Below are 23,561 nucleotides of genomic sequence, written 5' to 3'. Positions count from 1 at the left end.
ATTATTGGGCTAATAGGCCTATGGACGTTGTAGCGTTGTCAACCTATTCGCAAGCAACATATTAAATTAATTAAATTATTAGCCTTTTTATATCATCCAATATAGCGATTCATAGACTTTGCAAATATTATGCAAATATTGATAACAAAACTCAAGCTTGATCTGTGTGCAGTAGCCTAGGCAAAAACAAAAGTAGCCTCTAGCATATAGTCAGGGGGCCTATGTGGTTTCAGTGGGATTGAAATGTTAATTTTTGGAGAGTGGTTGGACTGTCTTTAGAGGTCATTGAACATGGAGAAAAATGATGTCTCCATTTTTTTTACCTGTTTTAACCCTATTTTTGTGAAAATGTATATTTCACTATAATTAACACCATAAATATGTTGAATAAAGTTCACAAAACAGTTATTTTCTTATTTTCAACAGTATGATTGTATGTCAGTATTATGATTGTATGTCAAACAATTAGAGATAAGATCAATAACCAATCAGTTTCCCCAAATAAACATACTCCATTGCTGAAAGATAGAAAAATCACTGAATCACAGATGAGACCTCAAACAACATTTAATTCATTTACATAAACACAACATATTAGATCTCACCTCCACAATTTCCTCATCAAAATCTACAACTAGTCTACTAAACCCTATTTGTACTCACCTTCTTAAGACTGGTTTCCCCTTCCTGGATAATGTTTTGCTCTAGATTAAATAATTCTATCAGGGCATGTACTGCAGTTGTTTAAGACATCTGTTATTAAAACCTCCCTCAAAAAACCTAGCCTTGTATCAATACTGGTCCTCCTGGACCTCAGCGCTGCCTTTGACACCATAGGCCATGACATACTACTTAGGCTTGAAAATTTGATAGGCATCAAAGACTCAGCACTCGCTTGGTTTAGATCATACCTTCCTAACAGTCAACAATTTGTACAGGTCCATAATAAACCATCTACCCAGATTATGGTAAAATATGGAGTGCCTCAAGGCTCAGTACTGGGGCCCCTGTTGTTTAGCAGATGATACATAACTATACCTCTCCATAAAACCTGATGAATTAACCCTGTTAGCCAAACTTGACACATGTATAAGAGATATAAAGACATGGATGACGAATAATTTCCTGCTTTTAAACTCCGATAAAACAGTAGGTCCTAAAAAGATGAGGGATATCCTATCCTCATCACAGGCTACATTTTCGGTCGTTTGTTTTACAGTTTTTACTCTTTTGTTTTTCAAAATCCAGCGCGAAATTAAACACTAAACAGCAACGATAGTCTGTAGAGTATAGCCTTACGTTTGATGAAGGGATTTCCTTAATGTTAAATAATAATTTGGCCCTTGCTAAAACGATGCACAAATTATTAGCCAATTATTTTGTTTATATTCACTTAGACTTGTGGCATTATAGGTTTCTGCATTAAGTCTACCGTTGGAACAAAATAAACCCACAGAGTTCATTGATATGTCCTATTTTATTCTTGTAGGCTATATGAGAAAACGCCAAGAGTGTCTTAAGCACTGTTTTATTTTATTTCGGTATTGTCTTACCTCAACAAGGCTACAGCTCCATGAAAACAATCAGATATAATATAAAATCTATAAAAAAAATATGTTGTATTTGGCTGCTGTGTTTGACTGAAATGTAGACTATTCTTTTTTCATTTCAATACAGTATAGGAAACAAACCTCAGTTTAGATCATATTCATATTCACACATTTTTTTGCCTAATTGACAACCATGACCATGATAACTGATAATATAAAATGAATGTGCACCTTGAGCAAATGATAAAAAAACTTTCAGAATGCTTTCCATTCTTGAACTGCATCGAATGACATCGAATCGCATCGCATCGAATCGTACTGAATCGTTTTTTATGAACATGTATCTTTTCTTGTATCGAATCGTGCCCATATATCTAGATGCGAATCGTATCGTCTTTTACATGAGAGATTCACACCCATGAGAGATTCACACAAGTAATCACATAAAACAGATTACCAAAACTTCATTCTATCACTTAAGGAACATTTCAAAGATAAGGAAGTCCTTATCCTTACCAGACGCTGAGAAATTAATCCATGCTTTTGTAACCTCAAGGATTGATTATTGCAATGCTCTATATGCTGGCTGCAATAACACCTGTCTAAAGAGCTCTCATGTGCCACGCCGTACAACCCCCCCCCCCTCTCTCCCCTTCTCTCTTTTTCTCAACTCTCACTCTCTTGCCCATTCTCACTATGATTTACTGTAACAATATATAGCACCACTGATCACTTATTGACATTAACCACATTGATTTCAAGTGATACTAACCCATTCTATATTTCTCTTTCTTCCCCCTTACTGTACCTCACTTGTGAGGTATATCATCACTAGTCATCAACCATCCGTGTGCCTGGCCCTCCTCTTACCCATCCCACCTGAAGTCCCATCCTTGACTGCTGTATTACTGTCCCCCTACCTGGATTCCTGGCCCGTACAGCCCCATCACCTGCCTATGACAACTCTGCCCGGATTCTGGCCTGTCTGCTGACCCACCACTTGCCCCCTGACAACTTTCTTTCCTGGACAATTCCGACGCCGGACTATTGCACTTTCTCTCACTAAATCATGATTAATGCTTTATCATACCAGATACGTAATCATCCCACCTCTTGTAACTTTCACCTCAGGTGCTTTAAACACCATGTCCTATTCTCCACACCTGACTGTCATATGCATTTGTCATTGTTTACAGACCTTACTGTCCGAATTGACCCTAGGCAGATGGGTCAGGCCCTTGAGTCGTGGATCTGCTCGAGGTTTCTTCCTATATGTATCTCCAATTCTAGGGAGTTTTTGCTCGCCCCTGTTACCCATGGGCCTTCTTTCTTTCTTCCTTTTCTTTTCTCCCTCTTTTCTTTTTCTCTGATTGCCTACATTCTGTAAAGCGCCATGATACATGTGTAATGTTTTGGCGTTATATAAGCACAATAAATTGAAAATTGAAATTATAAGTATAGTATATATAAGTATATATACTCTTTTGATCCCGTGAGGGAAATTTGGTCTCTGCATTTATCCCAATCCGTGAATTAGTGAAACACACTCAGCACACAGTGAACACACAGTGAGGTGAAGCACACACTAATCCCGGCGTAGTGAGCTGCAACAACAGCAGTGCTCGGGGAGCAGTGAGGGGTTAGGTGCCTTGCTCAAGGGCAATTCAACTGTACCTACTGGTCGGGGTTCGAACCGGCAACCCTCCGGTTACAAGTCCGAAACGCTAACCAGTAGGCCACGGCTGCCCCTAACATAGGAATGCCTTGTTGCGCCATCCGCCCAATGTTTGATAACGTTTGATAACAAAACCACTCCCAATGTGGACTGGACAACCCACTAAATTTAATTAAGCTATTCGCTAGTGGCCATGCATTTTCGATCACTAAAATAGAGCCCATAAATATGCAAGGTCTTTAATTGGCTTCTTTCTCTGTATGTGTGTGTGTGTCTCTCTGTGCAGTATGCTGTTGCACGGAGGAAGGAAACTGTATATGGGCTTTGCGGCCCATATGCTCATCCTATGGGATAGATCGACAGCAAACAGGTTAATGGGAGCAACCAAAGAAACTTGAGACCCAGAGGCAAATATGACAGTAGAGATTAATCAAGTGGATGAATCAAGAGAACAAGTGAGACAAGAAAAGAAAAAAACAAAACGAAGACATACACTTGTGCAGTCCTCCCACCTAAGTGCTGCTGTATCAATTATTTACTTGTAATGATTTTCAGAGGGGATTAGCGCTCTTAGCTTAGCATTAGCACGACTGGGAGGGGGCCACTGGATAGCGTGACTCAACAGGCATTATGACTGTGGGAATCAACAGCATCTTTGGTTTCTGTGCTGTTGCTGTCTCTCTCTCACCCAGCTGCCAGAATGTGCAGTGCAGGCCGGCTCCACTCATGCCCTGAAGTGAACATTAACATATGGCTGATATTTCCGTACTCGCACCACGAGCGTGCAAGCAGTTAACGATACCAGCTGGTTCTTGCAAGACCAAACTGTCAGAAAATACTCCACGTAGTTGAGAGACGGTACTGTTCAGGAGAGGCATTAGCATTAGTCGAGATTAAATGCCGCAGGTGAACTTGAAATATATTACAATGCAGCCACCTGCAAGATGAAGTTGAAGCCCCTTAGTCTCTTTCTCTATCTCCCTTTTCTCTCTTTCTTTCTCTCTCTCTCTCCCTCTCTACACTCATATACAATGTTGTAAGTCTTTACATCAAGGTGCTATTAACTACCATTAATAAATGTAGTAGATGACATTAATACATATGTGTGTCATTAACACCCCTAACTATGGCACTTAAAAACAGTTCATGTTTTTTTAATCATAAACCTAACCTCATTTTAACTGGTTGAATTGAATGGGAGATCATAGATGTGAAATGTAAATCATTGATCAGTTTCCAACCATAAACCTTGACATTTCACATTACTTAAAGTTGATTAATATTTAGGTTCATAGAATAATTAATGGCAATGAATCTATTAATGTTAGTTAAGGAAAACTGTTACGTTGATATGTTGCAGTTCAATTCAACTGATGCAAAATGAGAGAAAATCTTATGGCATCTGGCTCAATAGATGGAATATTCTGGGATATTTAACTCCATGAAACTGGAGCAAACCTAAAGGACCCGTCATCTGTTCAAAGATCCTTCAAAATCAGATGGTCAGATCAGAGGTATGTCTTTATAATACTTTACATCATTATGGCCTTTGCCAGTTGCCAGGCTCTTGGCAGCTTGGCAGCTTTTTAAAATGCTCTGTTTTCTTCTCAGATAGAAATCCTCCCAAGCACCTTCTGGTCACATCACACACACACTACCGGTGCAAGCAAATGAGAGAGAGAGAGAGAGAGAGAGAGAGAGAGAGAGAGAGAGAGAGAGAGAGAGAGAGAGAGACTCCCTGAATGTCACTTCTATTGATTTCTATGGTGAACAGATGGAGTAAGAATCTCTCTGTGTGTGTGTGTGTGTGTGTGTGTGTGTGTGTGTGGGGGGGGGGGGGGGGGGGGGGTGGAAGAGAGAAGGAGACAGACAGAACAAATAAGAAATATGACAGATAAGAGCAGACAAATATAGACCAAACAGCACAAAACAGTGATGAAAGGGGAGAGATGTACACATTAGGGAGCATGATGATGGATGACTTTAAGGGAAGACAGAGAGGTAGTGGGAGAAGGAGAAGTAAGTGAGAGAGACTGAGAGAGAGAGAAAGAGAGAGAGGAATGGAGAGAGAAAGCTACAGAGAGAGAGAGATGGAGAGAGAAAGAGAGAGAGATGGAGGGAGAGAGTGATAGTGTCCTGGTAGGCCTTTTGAGAGAGGCCACTGTCAAGTTCTGATCAATGTGACAGATCTAAGAGACTCAAGATAGGGGCCTGGCCTAAGCTCCACCTGATCCTCATCAGCGCAGACCTCTACCTCCTGCCGAGAACATCGATCTCCCTCGCTCCACGCTCTGGTTGTGGGTGGCTGTATGTGTGTGTGTGTGTGTGTGTGTGTGTGTGTGTGTGTGTGTGTGTGTGTGAGTGTGCATGTGTAGGTGTTTTTGTGTGTGTGTGTGTGTGTGTGTGTGTGTGTGTGTGTGCACACATAGGTGGGCGTATTGAATGTGTGTGTATGTGTGTGTGTGTGTGTGTGTGTGGTGGGGACTCACAAAGGAGAAAGGGGAGCGGATGTTTCTCAGCTTCTCCTGTGAGGAGATTTGGCTGGGTGAGGGTGCTGAATATTTATCCTGTATTATCTTCTATTCTTAATCATTCCTAATTTAACAAGTTAATTAATTTACATGTTGGGCCCTAATTTGAATGATAGGCAAACGGCAATGTCTTAAGTCTAACGAACGCTAATTTCACGAACGCAAATTTCACGAACGCAAAATCAATGTGCTATACAGTATACAACACCGAGACCTCAGCTCAATTCCATGTTCCCAAATGCCACACAATATGCAATTTGCTTGACTTTTCTCTTTGCCCATCATTTCAATTAGGGCCCATTGTATGTTCATAAATAGAAGCATCACATCACAAATGTGAAAAAACAAAGTAATGAATGTTCACACATCAGTAATGACTCTATGTAGAGTCTGAGTTTGATATAAAATATATCAAAACCTCACTGCTATCTTGTTTTGGGAAGCATGTTTTTGAGGCAAAATGTACTCACACATCGAAGCGAAGATTCTGTTTCTCTTCAAAGAAGAAGTCAAGAACAAACTTTCGGACAAAGTCTGGGTTCAAGGTGTTATCAATCACCTCCGTTCTGCCAAACTAGAGGAAGACAGAGGGGAAAATATAGAAGAAAAACATTACCATCCAAAATAGGAAAATGACCATGAGAATGCTGTTTGCTCAAGTTTTGGATCAGAATCTGCCATTTATCCCACAGTAATTGAGGAAGATTAGATCCATTCTTTAGACTTTTGTGTAGCCTCTAGTTATGCACTGTATAAAATATGATTAAATCTTCAGGAAATTATCACAAACAAATCCTGAACCAAAGATAAAATGCACTCTATAAACCTTCTACAAAAGGTTTGTTTCTTCATCCTCAACCACATATCAGTAATGGCTTTGTTTGTTTTTTTTTTTTCTGTTGGTAAAGAGCATAGACCGTGTATAATATATACAGTCTATATAATACAGTCTATGGTAAAGAGGGCCCTCAGAACTCACAGGCTGTGATGCAGCTTGGCACGAGGATATGGAATTTAATTTCTTTCCTCCGTCATTCCATAACTATAGCAACCTTAAAACTCTCTCCAAACTCTCATTCAGTGGTATCATGCTGAGAACCAGAAGTGATGAGCTATTGATCCACAGGCTGTTTCTATACCTGAGCTGCCTTGAACACCCCCCACAACCTCTTCTGAAATGCATTGTATACTTTTGTATAGAGCTTACAGATGCACTGAAGCACCTAGTTCCATCATCATATATCTCTAGAGTTATATCCATTTAGTTCACTCCATCTCCTGTCTTCCATTCAACTGGACTTTGGGGCAGGAATAAATAGAATCATTTTAAAAACTAGATATACCGCATAGCGGTACAAAATATGACCGCCGCTCAGTCCTGTACATCCTTTCCGCGAAAATAAATTTCAATCAATTTGTCTCCATCTTTTACTCCATCCCCCACTCTTGAAACTTTTGTGTATGCTTGTTTGGCATGCCTGTGTGTGTGTGTGTGTGTGTGTGTGTGTGTGTGTGTGTGTGTGTGTGTGTGTGTGCGGCTGCACAGAAAGTAGCCTACTGGTGCTGAAAAGGTGAATAGATTGTAGAATAGCCAAAGAAGTTGTAGCATTGTTATAAAACCTTTAAAATCTCTAAACAATCACAAGTAGGGCAGTTCATCACAGTTCATCCATTGCAACTGGATTGATGAAAGGTCAATAATGATTCTTGAAAATCCTGACAAAATAATGGGTAGGCTACAAGGAAAGAAATAACCATCAGATATAATCTGAAAACTGGGGGGAAATGGGCAATGTTTGCCAAGTTTACTGCCTGGGTGCAATAGACAGCTTGTATGCTACTTTATAGAACTCTCATTATAATGCCAGGTAGCTTTGTCGACAAACGACAAATGAACACTAATAATTCACTGATCCTTGAGATAAGGGACAAAACATGTCCCCCATCAAAATGTTGCAATTTTGATTAAAAACAATACATTATTTCATTTAAAACGGCTTTAAAAGTTGGATATGAAAGGCTTGTGTATGTTTAGACTCAAAGTTTTGTATATATTTATATTATTTCATAATTTCATAAAATTCACAGGCACCAGCAAAGCATCAGCAGCACCTGCAAACTATGTTTTCCTTAAATTCAAAGTAGATATAATGCACAAGTGGCTTTATTAGAAAACCTAACTGGAAGGAGTGATATGTTTGCTCATTTAAACTGAACTACCTGCATTATTTCCTGTAGCAAAAAAAAAACACCCTAAGCTCTGAAATAGCTCCAAAAGGACTGCACGTTTGTCTCCCTCAACATCTTCTGAGACATGCCCATGTACTTGCCTCCTATGTTCTTTGTATGTTATAGAAATACATACCAGCATGCACACACTCACAAACATAACACCCCCCCCCCCCCCCCACACACACACACACACACTCAACCCCCTACAGAGTGAGGGGAGGCAGTCTCAGCTGGATGCATAGCTACCAGGTCACCTGCTGCCTGCATCGCCTCGTCTAACTCAAAGATAGAGAAACTTCAATAAGGAAAGATGAGGCCTCTCTCCATCATAATCCACTCTTCTCTTCTGGGCTGCCTTTACTTGGGAAGAGCATTCCTTGGTCAAACTGGAAGGGCTCATTATTAACGGAGAGGAGATGATAGGAGATGGGAGGGATGGGTGCTGCTGGAGTGCTGGAGTGGGGGTGCTGGTGTGTGTGTGTGCGTGTGCGTGTGTGTGTGTAAGGTAACCTGTAATAGGACAGATTGCAAATATGAGACGCATGACTTACAGTTGCATCACCCTTTTTTGATGGATCATAAGCAAAACAAAGATAGGAGATGCTGCCAGTGAATACATCAGAAACAACTGTGTGTGTGCGTGCATGCATGTGTGTGTGTGTGTGTGTGTGCGTGCATGCATGCGAGTGCATGTGTGTGTGTGTATGTGGCTGGTGTGCATAGTATATAGGGCAGATTTATGAGGCCATACAAGACATGACAGATATGGACCACTAGCAACCCTGTAATAAATGGGTGCAGTAGTCAAAGCACTGTAATAGGCAGAGGATCTGATGAAAATGTGGGAAATGACTGCTATAAAGCACACTCCCAACCGAGAGGATGTGAATGAAAATAAAACGTGATGGTGAATTGATCAGCTCGCCTCGAGAGCAGAAATAAGCCTGGGTACATCCCTGTGAGTCAGTGTTTATCATGTGTAGCCCGCTTTCCATGTATTTCTATTTTAAACATACAGTAAAAATAACACAGGATGTTGGGTTTCATATAATACCCTTTACCCCAACAACATTCAAGCAATACAACCATTTCATGAAACATGATGGCATGATAGTGTTTCAGCTCTCAAAGATTCTAGAGCACACTTCCCTGTGTCATAAGTGTAACAAATGGAGAAAGAGAATTTGGCTTATCCAAGCACATTAAAAGCCAAAGAGAGGCATTTCAAAAGACTCAAAAAAACAGATTTTTTGGGGAGTGAGAAGCATCATTATTCAACAATGTTCTAGAATCAGGTTACCGTTGCTGCGGTTACCCTCAGTGCTGTTCTAATCATGCGTCAGGTGAATTTGGAGTTTTGCAGAGCTTGGCTAATGGGTCCTCTCTGGCCAGTGTTGAGAGACAACCAGAGTTTTATATAGGAGTTTCTGAGTGCTTCTGCAAGACACTTCAGGCAACAATTAGCTTTCAGAAATCCTTTCTGCTTTTGTCCGGTGTTCAGGCAGCTTTTTGTATGAAATGCTGACTTGTTTAAGTGACTGTCACATTACTGATATTATTACTTGGTTAAAGATGAACGTTATGGATATATGTATCTAAATATAATAACATGGTGCAGATACACACACACACACACACACACAATGAAACAGCAACAACAACAACATTGACAACAACATGTCCTCTGAGAAAACAGACTGAAGGTGTGTGGGGAGAGGAAACATATGAGCAAGTCCAGGCTGCGGTCCAATCTGGCAACCATGTCTTGTGGGGGAGGGCAGGATGCTCTCCAATCTGGCAACCATGTCTTGTGGGAGAGTTCAGGCTACGCTGGCTGCAATTTGACCCAGATCACTTTTCTCATAGTCTAATGAGGTGTGAAAATTTATATTTAGCTCAAGTGGCAGATGTCAGAAGTTTCCTTGTTTTGCTAATTGGTTAAGTTTTTGTTACTAGCGACCAATATTGTCACTTACATAAAAAATAAATTGCTTCTCATAATTCATAACTGATGAATAATTTCAGTTTTGCTCCAAACTGTAATATGACAATATGAAAATAGGAATACTTTGTGCTTTTGAATACTTATTTCATAATGCATAAGAGAATGATACAATGCAGACTAAGACACACCTTTTGAGGGAACACACTGTAAGCCTATTTATTGGGTGAGATTACTACTTGTTGCTAAGCAGCCTGATACTTACAGTGGATGGAATAAGACAGAACTCCACAACTATATTTTTGATTGTTTACCTTGTAGACATAAACTACTTGTGCATGCATTTGAAACTAAAAAGACATGAAAGAAGGGAGAATTTATGAAATTGTATTTCCTTTCTATTTCATTTAATAACATTTATATCCTTTAAGGTATATTTGCATTTCAAAATCAATGAATCCTGTTATGCCCTATTATGCAAGTTATGTTCTGATGCATATCACAACATATGATACATGCGTATCATCATGGCTCTACTAAATAATATGTAAATGAAGGAGAAAAATGAAGGAAAATATGTAGGATTTCACACTACCTGGGGTTGAATTGACTGTTTAGTGTTAAATGGGTCCATCAATGAATTGATTGCTGACAATGTGAGATTTGTGTTTTGTCTGAAGTGTTGACTGACACTTGCTGCGCGCTGGCTGTTTATGTTTGACCCCCTACTTGCTAACCACCAGGACTCTTTGATAGTTCTGCAAAGCACAAATGAACACAATGCGCTCAATAAACGAGAGAAAAGATGGAGAGAAGAGAGAAGATAGTGATTAGCAGGAACAGGAGCTAGAAGAGGAGGGAGAGGGGAGATGGAAAGGAACCTGCGCGTCTGATTGAGCTTCATCTCCTAATTGGATATATTAATCCAATCTCATCAGGTCTGGACGTGTTGGTTCATTCAGGTGGCACTGAGAAGCTCTCCAATAAACTGGTCTCACCGAGGTGTCAGCATCGCAAGCATCACTTACCTCTCTCCACTCCTTGGTCCCGATGCCCTGGACGTAGAGCACCACCACTAAAGAGAGAGGACAGAGAGAAGGGAAAACACATGGTGAGGAGGGCTCTTCCATATTAAGAATGAAAATGATTTTTTGAAGATAGAACATGATTGATGCGTTTCCTCCTATGCAAGCCATGAAGATGATTGATGTGTTTTCTCCTATGCAACCCACACAATTTGTTTCGATACTTGTAATGTACACGACAAATGTACAAGGCATGAAAACTCATTTTCATACCATGATATAACACAATGTCAGTATATACCGCTGCATGTTCTTGTATAATTTTCCTGAGCCAAGTATTTTTTAGAAGCTATTTCACTTGATGATGCAATGCACAAGCATCTGATACGATAAGATGATACCACATGATACTTGTGGTATCATCTTATCATCATCAAATGAATTGTGATGGTATATGGTCATCTGAGACAGAGAAAAACCTGTAGTTCCCACTAGCCGTCGAGCACTATGTAAATTTGAGGTTCAGGTTAGATTCAGAACATTCTGTGAAATGTAGGAAAAGCCTTCACAGCATGACATTGCCAATATTATCTCCAAAAGACGCCTGGTAGCATGCTGGCAAGCTTTTATCAATGCAGCTGATGGTGTTTGCAAGGATGCTGCATGCTTTTAAAAAGGCAGATAGGTGGGTAGCTTGCTACTTTCAGACTAAAACTCCATACTACTGCAGTTTTAAAGGATGATGCTATGAACTGTGCATGCCCCAAGACGTAAGACACACCGTGTCACCATCTCTCCATCTGTTATCAGCATGTTCACTCCAGGCCTCCACTTCCTAGCGTTCCTCTCCACTCCCTGCCTGTCTGTTTATGCAGTAGCTGTTTACCTTGCTTACCTGTCACCTACTTATGGATCCATCTTCACCCCCCCCCCCCCTTTCTTTTTCTCTCCTCTTTTCTCCTACCTCAAAGCCAGAGGCGAGGCTGTAGAGAAACCAATCATCATAATGCCAGCAGCACCAGAGGGGACAGAGGCAACAGAGCATGAAAACTAAGACTGTCTGTCTCTCTCTCTCTCTGTCTCTCTCTCTGTCTCTCTCTCTGTCTCTCTCTCTGTCTCTCTGTCTCTCTGTCTCTCTCTCTCTCTCTCTCTCTCTCTCTCTCTCTCTCTCTCTCTCTCTCTCTCTGCCATTCCCGCTCTTCAAAGGAAATAGAAAACAGGGCTGAGCTAAATTAATAACAGCAAAAATGGATGAAAGGTGAAGTGGGATGAAGAGAAGGGGAGGAAGAGGAGGGGAGAGCTTTCCACTGAGGTTTGGGTCAAGGCGACTAAGTGATTCTTAAGTCGCAGGGAGAGATTGCATCCTTTATGGGGAGGGACTGGTTGTGAGGGGACTTTTAGCGTGACAGCCAATGGCTGTGCTCAGGTGAACCAGCCTGTCCAATGAGCTTGTTTGCTGCTTGCCTCTTGCCTCTTTTTTTACACCCCAAGTCTTACACTTACAAATTACACTATCAAAGGGCCTTGCCACTCCTTGTTTAGAGTGGGTCAGGAAAAACAGATTAATAAGAAACGAAGAGGAAAACAATTAAAGTACAAAGTCTTGATCAGGGATTTCATCATCTGTACACCGGATCCAGTCAGAGCCCCACAAGGCAGACCCCAGGTAGCCCACAGGCAGCGGGCCAAGGAGAAATCACCACTCTCTGGAACTCTCCTGCATGCAGACGCCATGATTTGTAATGATCTGTACGTCTGAGGTAGTCGGCCTCCCTCCGATCGGGCGGATGACGTGAAGAAATATAATATTTTAATTAAATTCGGGCGGGTGGCGGTTGAACCAATCAAACGCATTACCCATATACATTAAAACAACCAGCGGATGGCGGGCGGGTGCGGTTTTGAAAATTGGTCAAAAAACGTGGGTGCGGTTTTGCTATGCGGTTACGGTTGAAATAATAGCCCATCCGCGCATCTCTAACGCACACACACACACACACACACACACAGAGAGTGAGATTCAAATCTCCTCTTTATCTGCAGCCTGATGCCCACACAGGGTGTAGAGGATGGAGAGGAGATGGGTGGGGAGGAGGGCAGGGGGCAGGATGGACATTAAAGGACATGTGCAGGGAGCCTCTCTCCAGCCCCCAGGTCTGGTTTTGATGTCAGGAACTCACCCTACATCTACGATCATTATTTTGCCCCCTCCCCCTCTCTTGCCCCTCGCCTACTCTCTGGACCTGTGTCCCCCACCCACCCCCAACCTCCACCAACACCCCCAGCACTCTGTGGAGGTAAGAGCTAATCTCTCTGATTTGGAGGGGGGGCGGACAGTCCAATAGGCCACAGTACTGATCTGGGCCTCATGTGGTGAGAGACTCCAACCTATTTATGAGGCATGTGCCAGCTAAGATGTCAATACAAAACCCACTCAGCATCAAGATGGCCCAGGTACAGCTTCCAATTAGTGCATTCTGCCATAAAGTTATTTTCCTTCTTCTACATTGCTGTTCAGGAGACTTGTACTGATATGCCACTTGAAACGGTCACAGCTCTCCTGTTGTGCAAGTCCGCCTGATAGTGAGGATAAATATGTACGGGTGCATCAGATTTAACAGGAACCGCTTTGGCCATGTGACATCACTTGCATTTGTTTACCACTGCTTATGTTTACATTTAGACTGAAACATATCACAATCGTCCACAAGTGTATGTGATGTTACATTTTAAATATGTGTATTATGTCCTTATTTATTATCTCATGTTTTATGTTGATTGACTGTATAGTGCTGGCTACTTGTTGTGAACCAAATTGCCCCTAAGGGACATTAGAGACTATCCAGTCCAATCCAAACACAGATATGCATAATATTCATAAAACTGTACACACTGGAGGCATAAAACCTAAAATGAGTATTATTATCTCCTTAGCCTCTCATACATAACAATGAGATAAAAAGGAATTAAAATCATGATCTCCTGCTTCACAGATTTATATGGGGCAGATTTTTCCTGTGGAGATAAAGAAAAAGATCTCAAAAAGATCATAAATCAAGCTCAGTTTTAACGTAATGTTGAGACATCAATATTAGCTCCTCTGCCTCTACTCCTCCAGACAACTTTAGTGTTTGAGATTGGGCATCGGCAGGCCACACATCTCCACAATAAAGCACATTTTGTGGCGAGAGCTAGGACATTTCTTATCAATTATGGAAGATCTTTACAATAAAATGTATGTCTCAATGTTTCTCTTGGGGAAGTATCCCTCACTGATTTAACCCAATTTAAACTGCTTATGGGCGTCTAAAAAAAAAACAGGATTTTGAATAAAACCCTAAACTATCTTTCAAAAATGTGATGCAAGAAAACAGCAACATAAACTGAACAAAGCCGATCATCCAGGTGTGTTTATGTGCAGAATGTCATGCGAGATATCTCACATTTCATGTCAGTGGTTTCCTGAAACTGATGTGGATGAAAAGATGTATGGTCACATGATTCATGCTCATAAATGCCACAGTATTCGTCTTTCACATCATCCATAATGATATGCCATCCTAAGTGTGGTCATTTATCACCTGAGATTAAAAAGTTAATCACACTTCCCTTCAAAAAAATGTTCCCTAATATGTTGCATGATTTGCAAAGACAATAGAAATTTGACTTTGGTGATATTAAAGGAATAATATATGGTGCTTGATTAGCATTAATAAACACTTGTGATTAAAACTGGAGTGAGTTTTTTTAAAGTGAGGGAAAGAGGCTGGCCATGCAGATACAGTAATGAGAGGCTGCTTAATTGGGCTCCATCAGATATGCAGGCTGGGGAGTACATTAATTACTTTTGTGTAAAATGACATCGGGAGGGAGGCAGCACAACAAACACACACACACACAAAAGCACGCACACACACGCACACACACACACACACACACACAAACACACACACTCAAAAAAAGCACACACGCTCAAAAAAGCACACTCACGCAAGCACGCACGCACACACGCACACACACGTGGGCATATGTTTAGATGCACATGACAGCAGTGTCAAGAATCAGCTATGAAATACACAGCTATTCCAAAGCAAGTGTTCTTTTGCACAGATTGTTTTTTTTCCTACAAAAAAATAAATGTTCATGTCATTACTGTACTTCTGAATTGGCCACAGTGTGTCTTAATGAGTATGAAACTAGTAGTCCCTTCTTAGCATGCTCGAGATCTCCTGATCAAAAAGGTGACCTTCCAGGACTTATCACCTGGGTGCTTGGGAAAGCTGTTTTTGCGCTGGATAAAAAAACTCAACAGTTCTGTTGTATCACACTAAAATCCACTTAAGATTCTGATGATCTCTAGTCCCCAACTGTGTCATGTCCTCTGAATTCTTCTCCTGCTAAGGTATCAATGCTTACATAATCTTCTTTCAAAGATGAATTGAACTGCAAAAAATGGTTTGTGAATGTGACCACTTTGATATTTTATTGTGGATAGGTATCCTTGCATGTTCTGTAGCACTCACAAGCCAATTGTAAAATACCCAAGGGATGGTTCAGTAATAACATACCAGAATGGTGCTATACTGTACTACAGTGATCTGTAACACTTCAAGGGAAGCCAGCCTTTTTCACTCCCCCAGCCCTCAGCATCTCTCTCTCGCTCATACAACAGCAAAGGTCACATGTGTTACAGCTCAGATCTAAAGCACCAACATCTGCCAGAAGAAAACAGAAACACTTCATCCTTTGAAAAACAATGCCTAACAAATAAACTCAGACAGCACAGACGGTTTTGGATGCCAATACAGACTTGGATCATCGCACACACACACACACAGAGAGAGAGAGAGAGAGAGAGAGATACAAACATTAGACAACTGACAAAGCAAATGCAATTTAACACAGTGCGACATCAGTCGACACTCGACAGCCATGAAAATTTCACACACACACACACATTTGAATGCAGCATCCATGCACAAAACAAACTTCTGACAAAGCCACTATTCACACACACACACATTGACAAGAGGACTTCAAAAAGGCATCTGATAAAAGTTTCATCACACGTCTAGATTGCAATATAACAGAAAGGCTGCCACACAGAGTGCCATATTTTCAGACCACAAAAAACAAAGTGAGACTTCCACAAACACAGTCAGTTTCCAACACAACAACACACAGATAACAACCAAACACGCACACACACGCACAAGCACACACACGCACACATTCATTAGTGAATCAGAGTCACAAGCACTTCACTCTCTCCACTGCCAAGCCATTCAAATCTCCCCATTTTCCAGTTCCTCCTCTTCATTACCCTTTCCTCCTCTTAAAGGTCATTAGCTAAAATCACGACCCGTAATGTCAGCCGGAGCGACACTGAGAGACACCCTCAATCAAGCACAAGTATTGACTTCCCCGCTGCTCTGAACTGATTCGGCCAGAGCACCTCACTTATCAGCACCATCACGTCGACCGCAGAGGCCCCGCACACACTCCAACGGGACAGAGGGGGACGGAGGGGGAGGGTGGGAAGCAGTCAATCAAATCAAAATGCAGAGGCTGATGAAAACATCAACCCTCACTGATGAGGATCCTCTCCTCTCAGCACACCCACAATGATAACCTGTGACTGATGGGGCAAAGATGGCAGTGAGGAGGTGAGGAGGTGAGGAGGTGTGGGGGCGATAAGCGCCTCAGCCTTGTCTTGAGCTATATGCTGTGTGGATGTGCACAGGAGGACACACAGAATGTGAATTAGGAAGAGAATGGAATAATGAGAGACAGAGAGAAGAGTGAGAATGAGAGAGAGGGAGAGAGAGAGAGAAACAGAGAGAGAGAGAATCTCAAATTTTAGTTGAAAGGCCACCTACCAGGATCTGATTTGGAGAACGTGTCCATGTCCAGTAGATTTCTGCACAAAGAGGGCAAACAAAGGAATTAGGCATTGACAAAGAAGAGCCTGTCGTGATCTTTCACTGGGCTACAATCAATGTATTGATCAAACTGATTAATTGGCGGTGAATCGCAACACTTTTGACAAAAATGCCATTTAAAAAAGGTATGGATTAAACAGGAGCACACACTGGTGAGTCACAATTTCTACTCTGAAACAGATCGTGTTATATCAAGAGTGGATTCTGCCAAACCACAATGATTAATATAGCAGAGACAGGTGGATCTGATGACTCTCTGTTCAACACAATATCAATATTAGATCAATATGCGGACATCATTCTAAGTATGAGCTTCATTTTATTCCAGATAATATGCCAATATGCCAGTCCGCGGTACAGTAGATCTCACACATCCAAACATAATCCCATGAATCACTGCCAAAGACAAAGAAAACATTTTAAATGCCATTCACGTTGTGTGTGTGTAGCGGGGGTGGTGCCGGTGGTGGTAAAGTCAGAAAGCCTAGAGTGACAGCCACACCAGGGGGGAGATGATAGAGAAGGAGGTGATGCGGCTGCCCTGAGGTACGGTGCAGGGAGGAACCCCTGCAGAACAAACAGCAGCCCAGCCCGCCTCCCCTCCCAGAGGGGAACCCATTCCTGGAGGGAGACTGGAGCCTTTCTGCACAGACCTGTGTGTAATCTGCTTTCTTCTCCAGCTCTGTCAGTAGTAGTATACGAAAGATCCGTTAAGATGAGGATCCATAATGGTAACACGCGAGGCGCAGGTATTTAATACGTATACTGTAGCACACATTTAACATAGCGTAAGCCTCTATGACTGTCATCATTTGGTGAATACACTCTGCTCTCTCCATGGGGAATCACCAGGAAAACACATATGTCTTATGTAAGAGTGAGGCAACTCACCAAATATAAACACAAAAACATACGTACACACACACACACACACACACACACACAAGTAATGAAAGATGAAGGTGATGTCTTGATAATAGTAAAAGCTTGAGAGAATGAGAAAGAAAGAAAGAAAGACAGAAAGAGCAGGGAACGGGAGTGAGAAGAAAGATAGAGAGAGCTAAAAAAGTGCTTCTCCTGAGCCTCTGAAGGGGGTGAGTAAACAATTCCACCTCCTCTCTGTGCGCTTGGCTGCAGCCTGGCATGGCTCGGGGCTGTATGAGAGACACAGCCTTTTCTTGGGCAAAGCCCCACCGTGGCCTGGGCACGGGCAGAGACGCCAGAGGAACAGCGCTCTTTCTGCTCACCGCCAGTCTCAATGGCAGCCTGCGGCAAAAGGATCTCGTAAGTGAGATGTGTTGGACGGATTTGATGGAGTGTTTTCCAATGTATATAAACAGGAGCATGAGTGTGTGTGAATTCTTGCATTTCCCCTTGGGAACAATAAAGTATGTATGTATGTATGTATGTATGTATGTGTGTGTGTATGTGTATGTATCTATCTATCTATCTATCTATCTATCTATCTGTGTGTGTCTGTTAGTGAGTAGAGAGAGAGAGAGAGAGAGAGAGAACACTAACAGATATAGTCTTGCTTGGTACTACACCCTCTCCACCCCTTGATACTCTATCTTTCTTCTCACTCCCTCTCCCTGCTCTTTCTGTGTTTCTTTCTTGCTTGGTACTACTCCTTTTGAACTATTCTTTGACTATATTGCCCTTCTATGCTTTTATTTGTTATTACTGTTTTCTTTTGTTTATGTAAAGCAAGTTGAATGACCTCTGTGTATGAAATGGGTTATACAAATAAACTTGACTACAGCACCTACACAACAATTATAAACTCTGTTTGGTCTGTGGTGGCTGAGGTCCATAAGCTGTTGCTGCACTTTTTTGTTCCAGGCTTTCTATTCTACGAAACATCCTAATGCAGACTTTATAATGATCTTACTAGTTATAATTAAATAAGTAGTTCATGAAATAACAGGAAATTGATTGACAAAGTGCTGGGGTAGAACAATAATAAAACATTCACTGCAACATGGGATTATTCAAATCCAGACCTCAATATTCAATTTCGATGAGACTGGTTTTAACCGAATTTGTGTACTTCTACCTGTCAAAACATGTTCTAAGAACAATCCTGACTGCCAACCATGGAGTAGAAGCTAAAGAGGAGAAGAATTTGGAGGGAACAGAAAAGCACTGTCAGACTGGTAAGTAGACAGAGTGAGAGGAATGAAGAGTGACTTGCCACGAAGCCTGCATCATCTCACACTCCGCACCAGGTGGGCCTTGCATCTACCAACACTACTAAATCTACTAAAATTAGAAACTTGACAATGCAACACATAACAGTTATTTTCCATCTTGCATTTTAGTAATGTGATTCTACAGTAAACTATATATATATATATATATATATATATATATATATATATATATATATATATATATATATATATATATATATATATATATATTGTATATCCTACAGCATTTGTTGCCATACTGTACCTTGGTAATGTTTGTTTTTGTCCAGGAACTATTTTTTAAGGGAGGGTATGAGGCCCAGAGAGCCTATTTGTTTTTGTTTGCTGGATAATCTGTCACTGGTTGTTTTCCGTGCAAGAACACATTCTCAACACACAGACAGAAATCCCACAACACACTGATTGACACACACACACACACACACACACAGAACCCCATTCTCTTACACACACACATCTGAATTTGTGTTGCCATGGTTAGTTTCTGGGGAGAATCCGCCCGACCTCAATCTGTCAGGGGTGTCAATGCCCCTTGCTGTGACCTCTCAGAGGACCTGCCATGCATGTTGTGGGTCACGGCACACTAGCAACACAACGGAATGCCAGGTGTTTTGATCCATTGCACGAGTCCTGGTCATTACGAGACGAAAGAAGCACATTGTAAGGACAGGGAAGGCTGGGATATCAATCCCATGTTAGTACCTAGGCCTAGTCTCATTGTGTAGTGATCACTTATCACTAAGGCCACACACATTGGATCAAAGTAGAAACTATATGATCCAGGGTTATGGCAACTACTGTATGTAGTGAGAAGGGATAAATTAGTTATGAGTTATTCATGATGAGTAACATACAGCAATTCTTTCAAATAACACACATTATATTGTATTACATACAGTAACACACAGCCTTTCTGATTAGCCTAATGCCCAAAACCTGCAAAACAGTTATCAAATCCTTTATTTTTAATGCAGTATATATATATATTATATATATATATACACACACATATACTGCACTGAATCACAAACGCATAATTTCCAGAAGAACTTCTGCACTGCTGATATTTTATGATTTGCCAGGTGAATGACTAGACCTCCGCACTTTTATTTATGTAATACAGAGCTTATTCACCTCAGTGCAAAACAGAGAAACGGCGGTTTGTGAGGCGCGCTGGAGGCTCTCGTTGACTCCACAGGCTCCGTTGCAAGTGCCCCTTCTCACTTCTTTACACCTACACCTCATGCAAATTTACTGCGAGGGATGACAGCGCACCAAAAATACTTTCCACTCCCAAAGAGCGAAGGGAGTGTGTCAGTATCCAGACTTAAAACAGATATATTTTACCAAGAGCAAATCGATATGAAACTGACGATATCCAGCATTCCAGGGATAAGGCAATGCTCCACTGACTGGAACGTGGATAAACAATCTTTACATCCGTAGCCTACTGTGCACCTGTCATTGTACTATTTTAATATTCTACGTTACGCATGGCTAATTAAATGATTAATAAAACAGAATGTTAAGCTTACCTGCAAGAGACAGTAACTTCAATCTTAGTTGCTGGTACGGTGGAGTGAAGAGGGTCGAATTCCCCAATTGAAGCCATCCTGTACTCTGGCTTTATCTGTCACAGTTGTCGTAAGTTTTCACTTATTCATCCACAGCTACTCGATCAGGTTTCGTTTAAACGGCTTTTTAATTCAAATGAGAACAGCGACACTGATGACTGTCTGTAACGTACGCCCTCTGAAGAGTTTGGAGCGCGGAATACCTGGGCGGTCTGTTTCTCTCTCGGCTCTCGAGGCGTTCCATGTGTCGCGTCTTGCGCGCGGGGCGAGTTCAGACATCGTAGCGGGCGCGTGTAGCGCGCCTTTTCTAGACGTACGGCACCAGTTCAGTGTCTTCCCCCGCTATACACTGGCCCTATCGGCAGGTGGTGTCAGAATCAAAGAAAAGCTCTTGGTCTTTTTTTTTTTTGCGGGAGGGGCACACAAGTCCCTCAGCTCTGAATTTAGTTCAGACAGTTAGGCTACACTGGAAAGAATATTAGCCATCAAAAAAAGTTAGTAGCCTAGGCTAAGTGCTAAGTCAACATGGTGTTTTAATTCAGGCGGACTTCAGAAAAAACTAGTCCAGCCTGTGAAAGTATCTAGTGGATCAAACAGGCTACTAGATAGCATAGGCCTACATTAGAATAGGCTAGGCCTATTCTAATGTTTACTGGTTTACAGACTGCTTGTAGGCCTACTGTAGATTCTAAGTTCAAGCCATAATTAACAGGGCGGCCTTCCCAAATAAATCATTTCTGTTCTAAGAGAGGGGCTCTATATGGTTGCTGGCAGGGTAGGAATTTCACGGCGGCTACGTTGCCCCTTGGGTTGACCGTGAAGCCCCTTGGAAAATCATAGGTTTACAGGCCACGGTGGCCTTGGTGCCCCCTTCTTTCAATATTCTGCTTTGCGTCCTACTAATAGCGATTTTTATTTAGCCTGTGGCCTTAGCATTCACAGCGCAAATTAATTTAGTCTTTTACGCAGTGGAGAAAGTGACAGTGCAAGAAAGTGCGTGCGTCCAAATTCACCCATTCTTCTCAGTTGAACTACTCGCCAAGTAGCCTATTCATCACACAGACATCACAAGTATCACATGAAAGAGCTTTTTCTCAGCTTTTAAACTATGTTAGCCGATAATTGGTGTGTTGAACGGTTCGCGAGAAAAGTAAATAATATAATTCAATTTAATCATACATTCTACTGAAGGTTTTGCGTCCATGATCTCCCTACCCATTCATCTCGGTGGAATACTTCAATGGAATACCCCAATGGAATACCCCAACCAAATATGCCCAACTGAAGGCAAAGTGTCCTTGCCCCCAGAATGGTGAAATTCCAAGCCTGGTTGCTGGTCTGAGCCTAGGCTACCAGGGCCGCAGGGGCCAGAGTGGGCTAAGCCCACCCAAGCATTGTATCTTGCCCACACAAAAACAAAGTCAAGAAGTCACATTTTTTCCGTTTTCATTCAGTGTGCAGTCTAAAATGCAGCTTGATGTAGATGAGTTGGTGTCAAGTGGAATCGTAGCTAGCTGATAGCTGTGCAGTAGGCTTATGTAAGTGTATTAGGTATGCTAACACATCAGCTGTCAGCTAGCTAAGTAAAAATACTTAAAAATGTATCACTTTGCAAACCTTCCATATCTTTCAATTTAATATATTGCTTCTACAGCACACTTACTCTGTTAATTAAGTGGACAGTGTTTTCGAGCAACAGCCATTACCTGCAAACAGTCAACAGATCAATATGCTGACTTGCCTGTTACATCTCATAGCCTAAATGATGCATCAGAGATGCACACAAACAGTCACAACTGATCTTGTCAAGCGGTATAAAGTGTCTCTTACATCGTTAATACATGCCCTGATTGAGCAATGTTGCAGGACAACCACAAGCAGTTCCATGTATTCCGATTGGCTTAAGGTTCTCTAGAAACTGATGATTTAAGTCTCAAGAAATGTAAGGTTGGTGCGTGAGCAACATACATGTTACTGATCTTGCACTGGATCATCTTCCTGAATCTCAATGTTCTCATCACAACTCTGGGCAAATTACAAGTCAGCACCAGTCAGAGGCTGCATTCATTGTTTTGCACTTTTATGAGGTCACTACAACTCCAAAAATACACACCTATAAAGTATTTCAATACAAAATGCAAAGCCATTTTCTTCAACAAAATAAAATACAAATGGCAACATACTATTTTTTGGTTTGAAATACTTACTGCCTATCCCTGGCTGTTGGCCTGCATCAACTCAAACTAGGTAGTACCAATTTTTCTGTTTGTGTTTATGTCCATTTTGATCCAATTGGACTTCTTTGCCATGTTGCCCACCCAACATTTCTACCAGCCCACCCAAATGTAGTAGGCTAAAACCAGCCCTGGCTACTACTGATGTATGCACTAGGATCTACTCTGTTTTCCTCAATTCTTATAAGAAAAGTACAAAATTGTAGCCAATTTAAAGGTACAGTCCATCCATAGTTCTAAAACCCAATGTTTTTTTTGTAGAATTATGTCTCCTATTTTTCCAGCTTTCTGTTCTATTTGTGCCCAGAAAAATGAGTGTTTATGGTGGAAGGGCATTGACTGTTGACACCAAATACATGGAGTGTACCTTTAACCAGTTGTTGTACAACCCATCATCACGTTTTAGTGCATCTTTTCACACGAGTCAGCAACAAGAGATAGGCTACACATGCTGCTTTTCATTTTTGTCTCTTTAATGGAGAACGTCCACCTGAAAAAAAAAAAAAAAGAATCACATACTCTTTGCTGCAGCCTAGGCTACACATCTCTGGCAACAATTAAAAGAAAATATTCAAATAAAGAATTGATAAAATTAAAATCAACTATACAAAGGAACACAAAATCTTAAAAATAGTCTTGTAAG

General features: G+C 41.4%; 1 protein-coding gene across 1 annotated transcript in view; it reads right to left on the bottom strand.

Moving 5' to 3' along the window:
• LOC121706784 (copine-9-like) overlaps positions 1–20,981 on the bottom strand; it is a 104,677-nt gene extending 83,696 nt beyond the window's left edge. The window contains 4 exon segments of the mRNA XM_042088799.1: positions 6,227–6,330; positions 10,959–11,005; positions 16,835–16,875; positions 20,646–20,981. Coding sequence (XP_041944733.1) covers positions 6,227–6,330; positions 10,959–11,005; positions 16,835–16,875; positions 20,646–20,722 — 269 coding nt within the window. The 5' untranslated portion in view covers positions 20,723–20,981.
• Positions 20,982–23,561: the final 2,580 nt, after the last annotated feature.

This window comes from Alosa sapidissima, chromosome 4 (assembly GCF_018492685.1).
Source record: "Alosa sapidissima isolate fAloSap1 chromosome 4, fAloSap1.pri, whole genome shotgun sequence".
Lineage (NCBI taxonomy): Eukaryota > Metazoa > Chordata > Actinopteri > Clupeiformes > Clupeidae > Alosa > Alosa sapidissima.
This window is presented reverse-complemented; position numbering and strand designations above follow the sequence as displayed.